At 31.9% G+C, this 21,595-nt stretch overlaps 2 protein-coding genes across 4 annotated transcripts in view; both read left to right on the top strand.

Annotated features, from left to right (window-relative positions):
- LOC139482690 (uncharacterized) overlaps positions 1-20,719 on the top strand; it is a 37,012-nt gene extending 16,293 nt beyond the window's left edge. The window contains exons 4-9 of the mRNA XM_071266758.1: positions 2,325-2,778; positions 5,981-6,759; positions 7,587-7,617; positions 9,325-9,596; positions 13,590-13,617; positions 15,421-20,719. Coding sequence (XP_071122859.1) covers positions 2,325-2,778; positions 5,981-6,759; positions 7,587-7,617; positions 9,325-9,596; positions 13,590-13,617; positions 15,421-15,806 — 1,950 coding nt within the window. The 3' untranslated portion in view covers positions 15,807-20,719. The remainder of the gene's footprint in view (positions 1-2,324; positions 2,779-5,980; positions 6,760-7,586; positions 7,618-9,324; positions 9,597-13,589; positions 13,618-15,420) is intronic.
- Positions 1-21,595, top strand: part of LOC139482692 (RUN domain-containing protein 1-like) — a 726,769-nt gene that overhangs the window by 381,747 nt on the left and 323,427 nt on the right. The window lies entirely within an intron of this gene.

Here is a 21,595-nt window from a genome sequence, read left to right as displayed (position 1 = left end):
AGTAAGATGTACAAACACATCACCATCACACAATTTTGTCATGAATCCATCTGCGTCCTGTGTTTAATATTCACCTAGACCAAGGTGAGCGACACAGGCTCTTTAGAGCCTCTAGTTTTGTTATTATCTTGAATTTTATTATAGATAGAGATAAACTGTAAACAGCAATAATGTACAGCAAAGTAAGAACTAAAAATTAGTCAGTATGACCAAAATAGTTAATTGACCCCCTAAGGAGTTATTGCCCTTCATAGTCAATTTTTAACAATTTTCTTAAAATTTGAAGATTTTCAATAACATTTTCCACAGAAAGTACTGTTATAGATAGAGATAATTGTAAGCAGCAAGAATGTTTAGTAAAGTAAGATCTACAAACACATCACCAAAACACAATTTTGTCATGAATCCATCTGTGTCCATTGTTTAATATTCACATAGACCAAGGTGAGCGACACAGGCTCTTTAGAGCCTCTAGTTAATAACATGCGAGAGCTCTCTGAATTTCAATCGATACATGTATTTCTGTCATACAAGAACTGAAGTGGAGTTTTCTTATATGTTACCGTTATGAAACTGATATTTGATATAGTGCTTCCATTAAGAAATGATGGTCGTTAATTAACATTTACATATACGTCCTTGCTACAAATCACAAGTCTAGGGTTTGGTTAGGTAATTTGCGCATGCGTATAGTTTTCTCAACTTGAAGGGATATCAGCTTGAATAGTTGCTCTGGATTCCCCACTCCATTGATTAATTTGAAACTCACAAGATCCTTTCTATGTCTGTCTGCTATTGAGGGTTATTGTTGCATAATTTGAAATCATATGCATCATATAAATTAAAATAGATGTAGTCCACATCTAGAACACCCCTTATGCCAAAATGGAGTCTTCCATATTATTGCTTTGAGTTGTCTCCCTTCCGTAAGTAACTTTCGTCAAACGATGATACGTCGAGAAAAATTAAATCATTCTGTCGATAGACGTCTTATTATATTAAAACTGATCGCAATTTAAACAGAGGAATGTGTACGGAAAGAAGTCATGCCCACTGACCAAAAGGAAATTAAATATTTAAAGAGTTAGGAATGGGGTTCCACCTAGAATTCACGTAGGAAAATAGGTGATAATTAAATTAAGGTAGGAAGTGAAATACCTTCTCTCATTCTCAGTGACTGCTGTGGAAAGTAAACTAACTTGGAATTGATAGTACAAAAATAAAACACAATAAGTACATTGTTCATACACTTGTATCGAGGATTGGCTATTTTTAAAGTTGAATAAAAAATTAAGATTACGTAAATTACATTTTACGAGCATTTGACACGTGCAGTTGAATTATTTTTGAAAATAATACTAATACATGAATCAATGAAAACAATGGCAATCATATCGCTAAGAACAATCTGCTCTTTGATTTTAAAAACTTAGGATTTTCTTATCCCAGGAATAGATTACCTAAGCCGTATTTGGAACAACTTTTGGGAATTTTGTGTCCTCAATGCTCTACAATTTGTACTTGTTTGGCTTTATAACTATCTTGATCTGAGCGTCTCTGATGAGCCTAATGTAGACGAAACGCGCGTCTGGCGTATTAAATTATAATACTGGTACCTTTGATAACTATTGATGATATGAAACTTTAGCATTTAGTGATTCTGCACCAGATGCACGTTTCAACAATAAATGTATCTTCAGTGATGTTACAGTTGGTGAAATCTAAAATCTGGACAGGGAATGCATGATGACGATTCATGCTTTGTTTTAAAATAAGTTCAATTTTTTATCAACAAAAAATTGAACTTAAACAATAGCCATATGTTCATGCAAATACACTCTTGACCTGTTTTAGATTTATTGTCAACTTATTAAATGTGACTTATTTTGTTTAATTGTGTTTCTTTACTAGGTACATGAGGTAGGTAAAGTGAATTACCAAACAAAAATATCAATAGCAAGTTTTCTTTCAAAAGACCCTTTTCATTTTATTCCCCTTGGAATGTAAGATTTAACAACTGCTAACAGTTCCAGTCTGTTATCTTTGAAAGTCTAAGATCTAGGTTAATTTAGTTTTCTTCCAGTTAACATTACATTTAGTCTGCAGTTGAAAGTTTTTAAACAGTATTAGATTCATAAACTATCCTGGATTTTTACCAAACTTGGACAGAAGGTTCTTACAATTTAAAGATAATATCAACAGGAATATTTTATTGATTTATTTCCTCATTTTTGTTGAGCCTGCGATTAACAGAAAGAGTAGTTGAGACACTGGGTTCCGCAGAACCCTTACGAATTTTTCTTTCAACTTTTTATTTTCAACAGGAGAGTGTTGAGACAAGACGTGAAGAGCTTTATAGTGGAATTGAGGAGTTGTTTAAAGACCATGAAGGACAACATCATCTGGTCCTTAGGCCTTTAATATTTGTCAATGCCAAAGATCAAGCTGACCCTGAAATAGAAGTTCTGAAGAAAACAATTACAGAACTTACATTCAACCACCCATGTTGGGGTGAAAGGATGCCGAACGCATGTGTTCCACTGGAGCTCGAGATCGCTGAACTGGTGGCAGAAGGGAAACAAATTATGTCATTGGCTGAAATTAAAGAATTAAATGCCATCAGTGAGGTGTCTGTCCTGTCTCCTGAGCAGCTAACAGATTTTCTACATTTTCAGCATTCTCTAGGGAAGATTGTGTATTTTGATACCCCACAACTTAGAGATAATGTTATCATCAGTCCCCTTCTTATGGTGGAAGTTATGAGATCTTTCATTACAGGTGTGTATATATTTTCAGTGAGTAGTGATGATATGGCTGGTAAAACACTAACATACCAAAATATTGATAACCAGCAATTTTCCAGAGCACTCGGGACTGTTGAACGGTGCCCTATACTAATCTTTTTGTTGGTTTGTCAGAACTTTTATGTATTACAGTTAGTCAAAATTGATCAGTTTTACCTCACCTAGCTAAAAGGGCTATGTGAGCTTTTCTCATCACTTATCGTCTGTCGTCCGTCGGTCGTCGTCCGTTGTTAACTTTTACAAAAATCTTCTCCTCTGAAACAACTGTGCAAAATTTAACCAACGTGGCCACAATCATCATTGGGGAATATAGTTTTAAAAATGTGTCCGATGACCCGTCCAACCTACCAAGATGAACGCAATGGCTGAAATAGAACATGGGGGTAAAATTTGGATGTTGGCTAATATATCTGAAATCAAAGCATTTAGAGCAAATCTGACATGGGGTAACATTGTTTATCAGGTCAAGATCTATCTGCCCTGGAATTTTCCTACATATCAGACAACTTGTTGTTGGGTGGCTGCCCCTGAATTGGTAATGTTTTAAGGAAATTTGCATTTTTTGGTTATCTTGAATATTATTATTATATATAGAAATAAACTGTATACAGCAATAGTGTTCAGCCAAGTAAGATCTACAAATAAGTCAAAATGACCATAATGGTGAATTGACACCTTAAAAAGTTATTGTCTTTTATAATAAAATTTTTTCCTAATTTTTTGTAATCTTACAAAAATCTTCTCCTAAAACTACTGAGACAAATTTAACCAAACTAAGATCTACAAATAAGTCAACATGATAAAAAAAATGTGGTCAATTGACTCAATAAGAAGTTACTGCCCTTTAAAGTCATTTTTGTCGCGCCTGATGGAAAAGCAAGAAATAACGAACTACATTGTCGTCGGCGCCATCGTCGTTTTAATAAATTTCAAAAACTTTCTTAAACTATCCTGGATTTTTACCAAACTTGGACAGAAGCTTATTTATGATTATAAGTTAGTATCCAGAAGTAAATTTTGTAAAAAAAAATCCTATTATTCCGTATTTTACTTATAAATGGACTTAGTTTTTTTTCAGGTAACATAACTTTCACTCTGTGGTTAGTGTTTTAAAATTTTAAAACGTTCTTAAACTGTACTGGATTTGTACCAAATTTGGACAGAAATGTGTGCATGTTGTTTATGATAAGAAGCTAGTATCTATAAGGAAATTTTGTAAAAATTTATTTCCTGTTTTTCCGTATATTATTTATAAATAGACTTAGTGTTAACAGAACATACAGAACATACAGTCTACAGTTGAAGTTTTTTAAAACATTAATTATATTCATAAACCATCCTGGATTTTTACCAAACTTGAACAGAAGCTTTCTTGCAATCAAAAGATAATATCTAGATGAATTTTTTTTAATAATTCATGTAATTCTTTCCCAATTTTTGTTGAGCCTGCGACTCAAAACAAAAGTCAAAGAGACACTGGTTTCCGCAAAACCCTTACTAATTTTTGAACAATTTTTCGTAAATTTTTGTGATCTTTTACAAAAGTCCCTACTGAAACTACTGAGACAAATTTAACCAAACTTAGTCACAATTATCATTAAAATATTAAGTTTAAGAAATGTGTCGGATGACCCTGCCTGCCAACCAATTCGCAACATGGCAGAGTGAGACATGGCTAAATATGGAACATAAGGGCAAAATGCAGTTTTTGGCATAATTATATCTCTGAAGCTAAAACAAAATTATAATGGTTGCATTATTTCATGCATTAATTGTAAACAAAAATATCAGGTGAGAGACACATGCTATACTTGGAGCCTTTAGTTTATATTCACAGCATTAATATTTATGAAAATTTGAAGATGATGGCTGATTTAACTTACGTTTTGTAATGTTTGTAAAAACACAATTGCAAATTTTGAAAAAAAAGTTTTTTTAGTTTAAACTGAAACTGATATTTAATAGGTATAAAGGTTTAGGTATAACTATGAAACTACATAGTTTCTAAATATAGTATATCTGAACAATGTATAGAAACTTTGAAAATGCAAGTATTCCTATCGGGGTTTCAATTAAGGACCAACACAATTATGTTTGAGACAAAGTGTAGTTGTTATATGCATACTGCAATTCTTACAACTGTCAAAAATAAGGTATGTTTTAGCCAAAGTCAAAAATGCAAAACCTTTTCAATTTCTAGTTGTATTGGGGAAAGAATCTCATTCTGAAATCTGAAACGGAGCATGAATTATTTGTAGAGTTAATATCATATCTGTTTTTTAGAAATGCTTGTGGTCAATCCAGTTATCAACTATTGAACTATTATATACGATGACTGGGAAACAAAATTAAGACTTAGCCCAGCCGCTTGTGGTCAATCCAGTTATCAACTATTGAACTATTATATACGATGACTGGGAAATAAAATTAAGACTTAGCCCAGCCGCTTGTGGTCAATCCAGTTATCAACTATTGAACTATTATATATACGATGACTGGGAAATAAAATTAAGACTTAGCCCAGCCGCTTGTGGTCAATCCAGTTATCAACTATTGAACTATTATATACGATGACTGGGAAATAAAATTAAGATTTACCCCAGCCAAAGGAATGTATTATTTAAATCAAGTCAAAATCTATCAAAATTCTTTTGAATTAGAATACTAGTATACTAGTTGTAGTAGACTTTACCCCGGAAAACAACTTAACATAGAGTCAAGATCAAAGACAAGATGTCATCATGGGTGACTGTCATACATCATCTTTTGTAACTCTCAAGTGAATCTTTGCATACTATATTGAGGTTAATTTCATAATGTTAGCACATCTGTCATCATTGTTATAGAATTTTGTTTACCCATTATAATGAATATTTACGAGGGTTGATATTTTAAGAGAACAACCATATATTGTTTTAAAACATATAGTTTTCATTGTGAAGTTTTGTAGACTTTTGTTTAGATCATGAATTTGAAAACAAGGGATGATAATTTTCCAAATGGGAAAGAAATTAATTTTGATTATCAATAGCTTTGAATACAGAATAAGGAAATAGGACATAGAATTATTCAGATTAGTTATTTTTCTGGTGAAATATATAGCATTTATAGAGAAGTAATACAAATATATTTTGACATTTATTTCAAGTCTTAAGATTTTATTTTTATTTCCATAGATGTTGTATTCTGGCCAAAAACAGAAAAAACAAGGAAAACCTTCAAAAAGATGTCTGAAAATGGAAGGATACAAAAATTAGACCTCTACCAGATTTGGGAGCAAGAAGAGTTTCGTCAGATTTTACCATTTAAAGAGTACATATTCGATATGCTGATACACCTTGATATTATATCGGAGCAACGTAGATATGATACTAATACGGGAAGTAGGTTACCAGTGGAAAACTTCTTTGTTCCCTGTATGCTCACTCAAAGAAATGACACAAGATTCATGACCCATGAATGTACACCAGAGAAAGCCATTAGTCTAGCTTTTGTTTTCAAAGGGACAATTATACCACCAGCCTTACCGAATCGTCTCATTAGTGCATGTCTCAGTATGTGGACTGTAAAGACATATGAAGGAAAACAACTCCTGTTTTCAGGATTCGTTGGTTTATCATTCGATAAGGCACATACTATTGTTGTCTGTGTTGCAGGTAACAAGATATTGCTCTACATCGTCCACAAAACCTCCAATGGACTGATCGTACCGGATATTGCCACTGGTATCAAGGAATGCATATTAACAACATTAGAGAGAATCTCAGAATTCTATAAGTCCACAGTCCAAGTCTCCTCTATCAGCCAAAAACTACCCTTCCACATTGAATATGCATGTTCCAGGTTAGAATGCTATATAACCGAAGAGGCAACATTCACAACTGATGAATGGATCTGTGATAAACATAAGATTGTACATACTAAAGACAAGTGGAATATTTGGAATCAAGATCAGGTATACATAAATCATCATGTAGCTTGTATTCTAAGTGATTTTACTTTTTCATTATTTCGTGCCTCTACTTTCGTGTATTGGTTGCAGTTAGAAAAGTAAAATCATAAAATTACTGAACTACTAGGAAAACTCAAAACAGAAAGTCCATACTTAAATGACAAAATCAAAAGCTCAAACACATCAAATGAATGGATAACAAGTGTCATATTCCTGAATAGGTACAGACATTTTCTCATGTTGAAAATGGTGGATTAAACCTGGTTTTATAGCTAGCTAAACGTCTATTTTGTATGACAGTCGTTTCAAATTCCAATAAATTGGCAACCATGTGTGAACAAAACAATTGGACATAATAGGTAAACATGTCGAAATAGGGTTACAGCAGTCAACATTGTGTTATAATCGAAAATTTCTATAAACACAAACACAAATGTTACAAAGAAGCACAAACAGTCATATATACAAAGCACATTAGCAAAAATGAAATGAAAGAATGCAAAAATATCAAAGAAAAGATTGTGCATGCCCTTTTGCGAAAAACACATTTAATCCATTTCAGTTTTGTAGAATTAAGTGATTGATACTAATGTTTAATATTCAATTAGACAATATTGAACTATATGACAAATCATTAATTATTCTTATCCTGATACGTAATTCACACTCTTCTTATAAAATAATACATTTCGTATCTAGGCTTTTCAAATAATCTATAATGATAACAGCATCAGTATGTACTTCAGTCAGAAATAACAAACAAATGTAGTATATCTTTATACCACTATTGTCATTAGTGTATATGTATATGGAGTAATATCTTGTTTCAGACTAAAGACCAATGTGAAGTGAACTGTCCAGGTAAATAGCATTAAACTGTTCATTAAAATGGTTCAACTTCTATGGTTAAGCTTTTATAGTGTCAAAAACATGCGAGAACTTACAGTGCATGTTTTATAATCCGTTGACGAGTACACAAGTTAATATATTGTTATGACTTCTTTTATAACGTTTCCAAATAAGGGTATTGTGCCGTATTTTATAGTTCAAATATTTACACACACTTTTATGAGTGGGATATCAGAACGGGCTGTTAATTTTCTTTTATGAATCTTTCATATTGATACCTTTTATGGTTGAATTTACAGTATTAGTTTTTCTTATTGTTGAAGGGTATACAGTTACTTATAATCGCCTTCATCTTTGTTATTTGACTTCCGGAGGTTAGTTGTCCTACTGACAATCATAAGACCTCTTCTTTTTATACCCCAAGGGTAACTGGGGAATATAAATATGGTCATTTGGTCTTCTTCAGACCGGCAGTAAAACACTTGTTAAAAAGGGGCAACCGTTTGGCTGTGTGGATGTACAAGTTTGCAGCCACATCCTGTCAGAATGGAGACATTAAATCCGATGTTTCATGTAAAGTGGCTTGATCTTTGCACATTAAAAATCCCTTCATCAACTCTTTGAGAGGTCCGTAGGTGGCCTGTTACAAGGCAAACTTTCTGTTCCTTTCCTGAACAAATGCTGAATGTACCCTCATTGTCCAGTAGCAGTCCAAATTACCCCAACAATCATCCTGGATGGCCTCTATAACAAGACTTGCATATTAAATTTATTGTTAACTTGTTCTCTTCCTGAACATGTATGAAATACTTGCCACTGGACATTAAGCAATCAACTATCAATCACTGTGTGTTTATACATGCTCTTGTTTTTTTACAACATCATCTTTTTATGGAACTAACAGCTACACTTAAAATCTGTATAGACATAGTTCTTGTATCAGTCAGAAAAAAAATCTATTTTGTGGTTAATCATTCTGATGGTTATATAATTGACGTTAAATGGGTAATCAAAACAACAAAACCAACAGAATTGAACATCGTCATCGCCAAAAATAAAAAACAATGAACATACAAATAGAAATGATAAAACATTTCACAAAAACTATTGAGCAACATGACCCATCTAAATACAGGATTTAGATTAGATGACAGTGTTTCTACTCAAATCAAATACAGAAGATACCAGGGTACATTCACAACTCATAAGTCAAGATAAATTTGTGTTTGTGTTCTTTGGATACCGCACTATTATTAGACAATATAGTGACTATTATGTGAGCAATTGTTTATTGAAACTGTACACTTGTATTTACAACTTAATTACATATGTATTATTATTTATCCAGTTGAAATACATAGTGTTCACTTGTATATGTTGTATCAGTAAAATAACTACTGTGGTTTCATTTAATTTCATGGGTATCAATTTTCGTGGATCAAGGCTTACATGTTCATAGATATTTGATTTCGTGGTTTTGGCATACAAGCCTATAGAACATTTGTCATTCGTTGAACATTTCATTTCGTGGTTCACCTTTATCCAAGAAATCCACAAAAAATTATATCCAACGAATAATAATGAGTCCATAGTACCATACGTATACTTTTGTTGCATCCCTTCTAAAAATAGCAACACTAAATTTAGAACCTTATACTATTAAACAGATCGATCAGGGTTTGATTCTCTGTATAAGAAGCATATTTTGTGTATACTTAGGTTTACATGACGGTGCCTTGAATCAGATACCGAGTGATATTGAACTTCAAAGATTTGCATCAGCTTGTGACGAAAACACCATACGTGAATTGGCAATACATCTTGGTATGACGTTCAAAGCATGGGAAGAACTTCAACGGAATTACCCTGATTATATTCAGATTGTCAAGTACAGAATTCTGGTCAACTGGAGAGAAAAATTTTCAGGAAGATTCATCAATATAGCGAAGGCTTTAACAGAAATGAAACTAACTACACACATGTTGTGTCAGGTAAAGTAACAGAGATAAAACTAACTACACATATGTTGTGTCAGGTAAAGTAGCAGAGATAAAACTAACTACACACATGTTGTGTCAGGTAAAGTAGCATACATGAAACTAACACCATTTGAGTTGTGTCAGGTAAAGTAACAGAGATAAAACTAACTACACATATGTTGTGTCAGGTAAAGTAACAGGGATAAAACTAACTACACACATGTTGTGTCAGGTAAAGTAGCATACATGAAACTAACACCACTTGAGTTGTGTCAGGTAAAGTAACAGAGATAAAACTAACTACACACATGTTGTGTCAGGTAAAGTAGCATACATGAAACTAACACCACTTGAGTTGTGTCAGGTAAAGTAACAGAGATAAAACTAACTACACATATGTTGTGTCAGGTAAAGTAACAGAGATAAAACTAACTACACATATGTTGTGTCAGGTAAAGTAGCAGAGCTGAAACTAACTACACATTTGTTGTATCAGGTAAAGTTACAGAGATTAAACAAGCAAAACATATGTTTTGTCAGGTAAGAAGCAGACATTAAACAAGCAATACATATGTTTTGTCAGGTAAGAAGCAGACATTAAACAAGCAATACATATGTTTTGTCAGGTAGGAAGCAGATACATGTATTAAACAAGCTATACAAATGTTTTGACAGGTAAGAAGCCGAGATTAAACAAGATATACAAATGTTTTGACAGGTAAGGCCGTGTTCACACCAAACGCCATGTACAATAAACTTGTTTACAATTAGTTTAATGTACTGGACATTGGTTTCACATTAAATTTGTTCACATCTATACACCTTGTTTAATTACCTGTACATAAGATTTGATCACACTTGTAAACTTTATGTTATTTAAATGTTCATTACGTTGAACCGAATGCAAAGTTTTCGGAAACTTTTCTTCAAATCGGGGACGGGGGATATCGATGGAAATATTTCGAACCCCAATTGGATAAAAAAAAAGGTCCTACCGATGATACAAAAATATTCTAAATCAAGAGTTTCCCCATACATTATAGCGTTAAATGTTGAAAAAAAATTGATTACCAGCATCGAAAAAAAAAAACCGGAATAAACCGTTTGCGCGGAAAAATTTCTGGCTCAGATTAATTAACAAAATACCCCTCCCTTTTTTTAAGTTAAGTGGTTGCTTCTTTATGAAAGCCATTTTGATGATTTGCAGTAGTTTAAAAAATAATAAAGATGTCTCGATTAAGCATTAGAAAACGTAGGCTGCAGCAGCTTGCTTACAGGCGAAAAATATATATATTTTATTATCATAAAGCCAATGCATTACATCGGTACAGAGATTGAAAGAGAAGAGGGAATGATATACAAGGGATCACCATATTATTCCTATCTTTTCTGTTTGTTTCAAATGGTATTTCTTCTCCAAGGAGTATTAGACAAAGGGAGGGGGTAATGTTTTTTTTTTAGTTTTAAGGGTAATTTAACGGATCCGAGATACATGTACTAGACAAACAATACATTTACCTCACACTTTTTAAGTAATGCATTTATGAGTGAAACGTTGTTTCAGTAAAGACCAGTGGCAAATATTTCTGTGCAAGTCAAGTCGATTTGGAAAGACCTTAATTTTCAAATGAATTATGTGTTCGGCAATGATGCTGCTTTGAGTCTTGATAAGGGCTTCAATAAAGCTACGTTTAAGTTTAAAAAAAAACCAAATAAATATATCAAGTTTAGACAAATATTTCTGTAAAGAACTTTATTAATAATTGTTATAAATATCAATTTTATTCAAAAATTGTTTCTTCCTTAAATATACACGGTGAAACTAATGTTTTAAATGCCTAGTTTTGTGTACACTTAATCTACACAAGGCCTACATCGAGTATCGACTGCATGTAGACAAAACATGTTTTACACTACATGTAAACATTGAATTTTATCAATGGGAACGTAATTTTGTTTAGTTTACGTGTGAGTTACACTTACACAACACCGAGTTTAGGTCAATGTGAACACGGCCTAAGAAGCAGATATTAAACAAGCTACACAAATGTTTTGTAAGAAGCAGAGATTAAACGAGCAATTTATATGTTTTGTCAGGTAGGAAGTAGATATAAAACAAGCAATACATATGTTTTTTCAGGTAAGAAGCAGATATTAAACAAGCTATTCAAATGTTATGTCAGGTAAGAAGCAGATATTAAACAAGCAACACATATGTTTTGTAAGAAACAGAGATTAAACGAGCAATTCATATGTTTTGTCAGGTAGAAAGCAGATATTAAACAAGCTATACAAATGTTTTGTCAGGTAAGAAGCAGATATTAAAGAAGCAACACATATGTTTTGTAAGAAGCAGAGATTAAACGAGCAATTCATATGTTTTGTCAGGTAGGAAGCAGATATTAAACAAGCTATTCAAATGTTTTGTTAGGTAAGAAGCAGAGATTAAATAAGAAATGCATATATTTTGTAAGAAGCAGATATTAAACAAGCAATACATATGTTTTGTCAGATAAGAATCAGACACTAAACAAGCAATACACATGTTTTGTCAGGTAAGAAGCAGATATTAAAGAAGCAACATATATGTTTTGTAAGAAGCAGAGATTAAACAAACAATACATATGTTTTGTCAGGTAAGAATCAGAGATTAAACAATTCACACATATGAGTTGTCATGTAAGAAGCAGAGACTAAACAATTAATACATATGAGTTGTCAGGTAAGAAGCAGATATTAAACAATTAAAACATATGTTTAGTCAGGTAAGAAGCAAAGATTAAACAAACAATACATGTTTTGTTAGGTAAGAAGCAGAGATTAAACAAACAATACATATGTTTTGTCAGGTAAGAAGCAGAGATTAAACAATTTGAAATGTATACATTGTGATACTTGTGATGCAAGTGTCGGATATTGTTCAAATAGCGTCAGCTAGTTTCTCTGTGATTGATAGTGAAATGTTGTAGCCTTTACTTTTGTGGTACTTGTTATGTTACATATAGCTATCAGTTGTGCTTGAAACATTGTTTAATAACACAATATCGGCCACTACGTTCATATGTCAAAGAAAAATCCCGATTGTAATTATCAAGTTCAGTGTTATATCGGATCTATATTGTAGTATTATCTTGTGATTTAAACAGGTGTTATTAAACAATTTAAAGTTCACACTTGGTTTGTTTGGCTTTCTAAATCAAGATCAATCATTCTGTTCTGTCCAAGTGATTGGTGGTTTGTAAGATCTTAATACATGTATTGAGGAGATAGATAGCTTCAGATTATATCTTATAATCCAACTAAATATGTTACTGAAAAATAGAGGTAGAGTTCACTAGTGATGCTCAAATAGTTGTAGGGTAAGCTGCAAAATACTTCCAGATAAAATATGAACATGTACCCATGTAACTTCTTGTAATGGATTCAATTTACAAACTAGATGCTAATTATGTTTCTCATTTTGCCAAACAGTAAATTGCCATTAATGTAGTTAATTTTTAATACTGTTCACTAACAGCGGTATGGGCATAGGGTTTTCCAGTATGTGCATCTGTCCTTTTAAGTTCCAGATTACTATCTATGAAGTTGTAGTCATGTCAACTTGAAACATAAAATTTGTTAATATATCTAATTTACTTATTTAATATCTAACACAGAATCAATCAAATAAAGGTCATCACTCAAGAACTTTTACGGTCGCCATCATGAGCTGATAGGCCATTATGACAAAAGTGTGTCAGAAATCATATCTGATATTCTTCCTCAGTCATAATAACCTTCCATCCTTACCAACTGAACAAAGAAATAACACGACGGGTGCTGTATACGGAGCAGGAAATGCTTACCTTTCCGGAGCACCTGATTTCACTCCCGGTTTTTAGTGGAGTTCGTGTTGTTTCTAATTTATTATTTATAACTGTTGATGTAAATGACATTTGGTTTTATGAGTCTTTGTTTACTCCTTGGTTTTGATTGTTATTGTCTTACTAGATCTCATTTTTGTAGGTGAAAAGAATCCGAAAGGGAAAATGCCGTAAGTATTTTAATGATTTGTTTGTTAAAAGACAACAATGAAGGTAGCACTAAAAGTTGTCTTTTTAAACACTAATGGTCGACAATGTGTTAATAAATGTACATAATTATATATGAAATATATCTTATAACTGTTTCAAATTTTCGTACAATTCTCACGTTAAAGACTTTCTTAAGTGTGGATGTATTTTTAACAGAGGTATGGTCCTTTGACCTAGAAAATGCACGCACATAATCAGATTTCATACCATTTTTTCGTCATGCATGAAGATATGAATTTGATACTTTTATTTACAGAACAACTCATAGATGATGTTCAAAATTTGCTTCGTTGAGATTATTTTTTTTACATGTATCGATATATACAACTCATTTGGTAAAATCTTATTCACTAAAAACAATGCATATGTATTAGTTTAAATAGATTAAGTGTTCAATATTTGCATGAGGAGAATATAATTTAGACTTTTTTTCTATAAAGAAACTATTTTAAACTACTGATTAAGTTTGCATTTTGTTTAGGTACAAACAATGTTTAACCGATATGGGGACCATGTTTATCCGTGCACACTGTTTGTTCAAATCTTTTACAAACAGCATCCTTCAAAAAGAATGATATTTTGTCGAGCTGCATTTTATTGGACAAGCGATTATAATAATGCTGTTATAATTCCTGTAATAAACTGAGAATACATTGATATTTGTTGGATATATACTAATGTTCGTGTATATCATGGGAAACAGTGGAACCTACGAATTTAAATGTTCAACAAAATACAATTTTTTTAAAGGAATATTTTCAGGCTTTTCCAAAACCAGGAATTCAAATATCCACAAATATGCAAGTTTTCCTTAAAGGGGCACTAGCTACGAGATATATAAAAAATCTAAAGTTTGATTTTTTTGGTTCAATCAATAATGAAAGTGAAATAGTGAAATAACAATTTGCTTTTTGCAGCCAAAAAGGTTAAATTTTGTCAAATTACGCTAAGAAACATTGATAATTAGTAATTCACTTGCAAGTGAATGAGTCGACCTCTTTAAATCTGTATTCATGTGAACTTCAATTTAACCCCATGCTAGAGATTGACAACGCATGCATTGTACGTGTACTGGTTATTTAAAGAAAAAGAATGTCAACAATAAAAGTGAAACTACGGTAAATCATTTGATTATTAATTCGATGCACATAAAATCATTCTTATACGGTTAAAAGCAATGAGAACCATCTATTTTTAATCTATAAAATAAAATCAAACACACCTATAAAAATCTAATTGCACATGTTGTTTTAATCTTTTCATATCTTTGTTTATGTTTACATCGCTTATATGGTCATATTAGGTCAAATCGATAGTTAATTACATGGCGTCTGGACTAAAATACACACGAAACGAATCTAAATATTATCTACCCCATGCTCTGTTAACTGTTTATTTTAGACTTTTGATAGTTTGGATAAATGTTTTACATAGTTATAAATCAAATATGAGAATTTGAGTCAAATCGGTGACCATGAATTTGACAGCTAGTGCCCCTTTAACCCACGGAAATTGATACCCATGGAAATGAATGATTCCACAGTACATATAAGTGAACTAATACACGTACAGCAGCTATCTCTGGCTAGTTAACGTTTTCTGTGGAATGCTTTTCACATATTTTAATGAAGAAGTAAAAGATTTTGAAAATCAACGTATGTACCCTTGTAAGCTTTTGTTATTTAAACAGTAAGACTTTTATAAATCATTGTGTGTTAGATTTTGTAAATTATTGTGTCTATACAAACATTTAACTTTTACAGATATCAGTGAAGAATATTTGGATTTGATTCCAACAGATGAAATACTTGATGAACTAGCACAAGTCATAGGAGTAGTATCATTCCAACTGGGTATAGAATTAGGACTATCTATAACATCATTAGATACCATTCAATACAACAATGGACGGGATTTAGTCGCACAATGCAAAGATATATTATTCCAGTGGAGAGAAGATCAACGAGTGAAGCCAACCATTGGTGTATTGGTCCAAGCTCTGGTTAATATTGAAAGAGGTGCTTCATGTTTAGGGGAAATAATTAAAACAGTAGGTGTAAAGAAATACACTAAACCCGAGGAAGAGAAGAAGGAAGGAAAGGTTAAGTCTCTCATAGAAAGATTTAATGCTTTCAAGAGCTTTGATTAGTAAAATTAACGAATAAAACGCTAGCCATTTTTTTTGGCTGTATGTAAATTTAAAAAGAAGAAAACTTAATCGTTCTGATAAACTTCTTCTGTTAGTAATAATTATCGAAATATGATTTCATAGAGAAAGAAATCTTACTCCTGTTAAGCTTACATGACAGTTGTGCCATGTAAGCTTTTCTAATCACTCTTCGTCGTCAGTCGACGTTTTAGAAAAAATCCTCTCCTCTGCAGCTAGGCCACAATTATCATTAAGGTATCGAGTTTTCAAAATGTGTCTTTAATGATCCAACCATTAATCAACATGGCCGACTTGCTAAAAATAAAACGTAGTGGTAACATTCTTGACTTATAAAACTGTAATAGAATGAAAGTTGTTGTATTCAAATCAATATTATCAGCATATTCTTGAACAAAACCAGGACTGCCAGTCCCAAAAACCTGAGAAACGGAAAGTACACATCATCTTGAACTCGCTCACTTTCATTATTGGCAATATTTGTAAGATAGCGTCGCACTTCACTATACGAAGCAATACATTTATTGTCAATCAATGTTCCAACGACAAAGTATTTTGAACTTAACTCATGATACATTTGTTAACCAAATGAATGACATGAATCCAGAATGGAAAGGAGTAAATTTATTTTTATACGACCGCAAAAATTTTAATTTTTTGGTCGTATATTGCTGTCACGTTGGCGTCGTCGTCGTCGTCCGAATACTTTTAGTTTTCGCACTCTAACTTTAGTAAAAGTGAATAGAAATCAATGAAATTTTAACACAAGGTTTATGACCACAAAAGGAAGGTTGGGATTGATTTTGGGAGTTTTGGACCCAACATTTTAGGAATTAGGGGCCAAAAAGGGCCCAAATAAGCATTTTCTTGGTTTTCGCACTATAACTTTAGTTTAAGTGAATAGAAATCTATGAAATTTTGACACAAGGTTTATGACCACAAAAGGAAGGTTGGGTTTGATTTTGGGAGTTTTGGTCCTAACAGTTTAGGAATAAGGGGCCCAAAGGGTCCAAAATTGAACTTTGTGTGATTTCATCAAAAATTGAATAATTGGGGTTCTTTGATATGCCAAATCTAACTATGTATGTAGATTCTTAATTTTTGGTCCCGTTTTCAAATTGGTCTACATTAAGGTCCAAAGGGTCCAAAATTAAACTTAGTTTGATTTTAACAAACATTGAATCCTTGGGGTTCTTTGATATGCTGAATTTAAAAATGTATTTAGATTTTTAATTATTGGCCTAGTTTTCAAGTTGGTCCAAATGGGGGTCCAAAATTAAACTTTGTTTGATTTCATCAAAAATTGAATAAATGGGTTGCCAAATCTAACTGTGTATGTAGATTCTTAATTTTTGGTCCAGTTTTCAAATTGGTCTACATTAAGGTCCAAAGGGTCCAAAATTAAACTAAGTTTGATTTTAACAAAAATTAAATTCTTGGGCTTATTTGATATGCTTTATCTAAATATGTACTTTGATTTTTGATTATGGGCCCAGTTTTCAAGTTGGTCCAAATCAGGATTCCATATCAAGTATTGTGCAATAGCAAGAAATTTTCAATTGCACAGTATTGCACAATAGCAAGAAATATCTAATTGCACAATATTGTGCAATAGCAATTAATTTTCAATTGGAGTTATTTTTCTTTGTATAGAATAGTAGTTGATAATAAATGTTGGAAATTTGCCAGACATGACTATGATGTCATTTTCTATTTTTATTTGCCAATAACTTTATGTAAATAACTTCATTGGAAATTTGCCAATATAAAATGTTGCTGATGAAGCTTTTTTTCCTTATCTTATCTAAAATGTTTTTAGATAATGTATGTTGGACATTTGCCAGACATGACTATGATGTCATTTTCTATTTTTATTTGCCAATAACTTTATGTAAATAACTTCATTGGAAATTTGCCAATATAAAATGTTGCTGATGAAGTTTTTTTTATTGTTTTATACAATAAACAATGTATATTCACTTTTACTACCAACCAATCTTTACCATTCAGTGATAACAAGCACTTTATTTTACATTTTAATATTTTATGATGTATTTAAAAGAGTAGTTATTGTTGCAAACTCCATTAGAAATTTGAATTGATATCAGTTTTGGAAAAAGGGAAACGGGGATGTGAAAAAAAAGGGGGGGGGGTTAAATTTTTCTCATTTCAGATTTCATAAATAAAAAGAAAATTTCTTTAAACATTTTTTTGAGAGGATTAATATTCAACAGCATAGTGATTTGCTCAAAGGCAAAAAAAAACTTTTAAGTTCATTAGACCACATTCATTCTGTGTCAGAAACCTATGCTGTGTCAACTATTTAATTTTAGATTTAAAAAGTTTGAAGAAGAAATCTTTAATTGATTTGTAAAATCTTGACATTTGTTTTGTGTAAAAAAAAAACCATGTAATGTCAAAAAATTTGATCACAATCCAAATTCAGAGCTGTATCACGCTTGAGTGTTTTGTCCATACTTGCCCCAACTGTTCAGGGTTCGACCTCTGCGGTCGTATAAAGCTGCGCCCTGCGGAGCATCTGGTTTAGCAAACGAAATAATTGACCGAATATTCGCCAAGCATTTACATAATTTATCTGGTGCCATTTACTGAGAATGTACTTGGCTGTATGCAGTACTATCCAGTAACCATGAAATAAATTACAATAAAGAAGAAGGAATAGACCGAATTGAAGTATTGGGTATTCTTCTGTGGAAAGCAGTAGAGTTTCGAAATTTTGTTCTTTTTATACTTGCTGTAGAATGCAATATACTTTCTTTTTTTGTATTTATTACTGTTGACATTGATGCCTGTATCTCAGAGATGGTGAGGTCAGCTTTTAGTTGACTAGCATCTGACATCTCCAATAGTTATGTTGCTCCTGAATATAAAGGACAAGGATTGATATTAGCATGTTTGGTCCCCATTTCAAATGACTTCATATTCGGTCCATCTATGTATAGTGTCTTAAAAAAATGAACATTTTGTTTGTATGTGAAAATTTCTTAAAATTACCATACTGTTGATTTTTAATGCATTGGCCCTAGGAAAAGAATTCGGAATCCATTAAAATGTACGGCATTTAATTGGGAAGGTACAGAAACATTCCAGGAGCACAAAGTTTATGTAAAAAATGTGGAGTCTCAGATGACGAATTCCATTTCTTGTTGTATTGTGACATTAACATATCATTGTGTTCTAATTTTTTGGCTTATCTAAAAGACTATGTACCATCATTTCAACATCTTGATGCATTTAATGAACTAAAACACATTCTAAACCCCATTTCTGAACTTGTTTGTCATATTGGAGTTTTCATTAAACAGTCTTTAGAACTGAGGGGGTCAGCCTATGTCAGACAAGCTCATGATTGTGTTTTATACATAAATTTATAATTGTACTTTTAAAATATGTTCTCTTATACTGCATTTTATTTCATTGTATTCCATTGTATTTGAAATGTATATTTGTTTGTTTGTAATGCTTGACCCTTATGGGTGTAATTTTGCAATGAAGATTATATAATAATACTAGTAAGTTTTCTCTATAAGGATAACTTTTGCTTGTTCTATTTTTACTTACATTTTACATAACTATAGTCATAATTAATTTTAATTTCCATCAAATATATGTTAGTTTATAATTATTAGATTTATAATTAATACCATTTTTTTTGTAAATCTTGTAAATTTTTATACGACCGCAAAAATTGAAAATTTTTTGGTCATATATTGGTATCACGTTGGCGTCGTCGTCTGCTTCGTCGTCGTCCGAATACATTTAGTTTTCGCACTCTAACTTTAGTAAAAGTGAATAGAAATCTATGAAATTTTAACACAAGGTTTATGACCACAAAAGGAAGTTTGGGAATGATTTTGGGAGTTTTGGTCCTAACATTTTAGGAATTAGGGGCCAAAAAGGGCCCAAATAAGCATTTTCTTGGTTTTCGCACTATAACTTTAGTTTAAGTAAATTTAAATCTATGAAATTTTGACACAAAGTTTATGACCACAAAAGGAAGGTTGGGATTGATTTTGGGAGTTTTGGTTCCAACAGTTTAGGAATAAGGGGCCAAAAAAAGGGCCCAAATAAGCATTATTCTTGGTTTTCGCACCATAACTTTAGTATAAGTAAATAGAAATCTATGAAATTTAAACACAAGGTTTATGACCATAAAAGGAAGGTTGGGTTTGATTTTGGGTGGTTTGGTCCCAAGAGTTTAGGAATAAGGGGCCCAAAGGGTCCAAAATTGAACTTTTTTTGATTTCATCAAAAATTGAATAATTGGGGTTCTTTGATATGCCGAATCTAAAACTGTGTATGTAGATTCTTAATTTTTTGTCCCTTTTTCAAATTGGTCTACATTAAGGTCCAATAAGGGTCCAAAATTAAACTTAGTTTGATTTTAACAAAAATTGAATCCTTGGGGTTCTTTGATATGCTGAATCTAAAAATGTACTTAGATTTTTTATTATTGGCCCAGTTTTCAAGTTGGTCCAAATCGGGGTCCAAAATAGACTGTGTTTGATTTCATCAAAAATTGAATAATTGGGGTTCTTTGATATGCCGAATCTAAAACTGTGTATGTAGATTCTTAATTTTTTGTCCCGTTTTCAAATTGGTCTACATTAAGGTCCAAAGGCTCCAAAATTAAACTTAGTTTGATTTTAACAAAAATTGAATCCTTGGGGTTCTTTGATATGCTGAATCTAAAAATGTACTTAGATTTTTTATTATTGGCCCAGTTTTCAAGTTGGTCCAAATCGGGGTCCAAAATAGACTTTGTTTGATTTCATCAAAAATTGAATAATTGGGGTTCTTTGATATGCCGAATCTAAAACTGTGTATGTAGATTCTTAATTTTTTGTCCCGTTTTCAAATTGGTCTACATTAAGGTCCAAAGGCTCCAAAATTAAACTTATTTTGATTTTAACAAAAATTGAATCCTTGGGGTTCTTTGATATGCTGAATCTAAAAATGTACTTCGATCTTTTATTATTGGCCCAGTTTTCAAGTTGGTCCAAATCGGGGTCCAAAATAGACTTTGTTTGATTTCATCAAAAATTGAATAATTCTTGGGCTTATTTGATATGCTTTATCTAAATATGTACTTTGATTTTTGATTATGGGCCCAGTTTTCAAGTTGGTCCAAATCAGGATTCCATATCAAGTATTGTGCAATAGCAAGAAATTTTCAATTGCACAGTATTGCACAATAGCAAGAAATATCTAATTGCACAATATTGTGCAATAGCAATTAATTTTCAATTGGAGTTATCTTTCTTTGTATAGAATAGTAGTTGATAATATATGTTGGAAATTTGCCAGACATGACTATGATGTCATTTTCTATTTTTTATTTGCCAATAACTTTATGTAAATAACTTCATTGGAAATTTGCCAATATAAAATGTTGCTGATGAAGCTTTTTTTCCTTATCTTATCTAAAATGTTTTTAGATAATGTATGTTGGACATTTGCCAGACATGACTATGATGTCATTTTCTATTTTTATTTGCCAATAACTTTATGTAAATAACTTCATTGGAAATTTGCCAATATAAAATGTTGCTGATGAAGTTTTTTTTATTGTTTTATACAATAAACAATGTATATTCACTTTTACTACCAACCAATCTTTACCATTCAGTGATAACAAGCACTTTATTTTACATTTTAATATTTTATGATGTATTTAAATGAGTAGTTATTGTTGCAAACTCCATTAGGAATTTGAATTGAGATCAGTTTTGGAAAAAGGGAAAGGGGGA

The sequence above is a fragment of the Mytilus edulis genome, chromosome 7, assembly GCF_963676685.1.
Source record: "Mytilus edulis chromosome 7, xbMytEdul2.2, whole genome shotgun sequence".
Lineage (NCBI taxonomy): Eukaryota > Metazoa > Mollusca > Bivalvia > Mytilida > Mytilidae > Mytilus > Mytilus edulis.
This window is presented reverse-complemented; position numbering and strand designations above follow the sequence as displayed.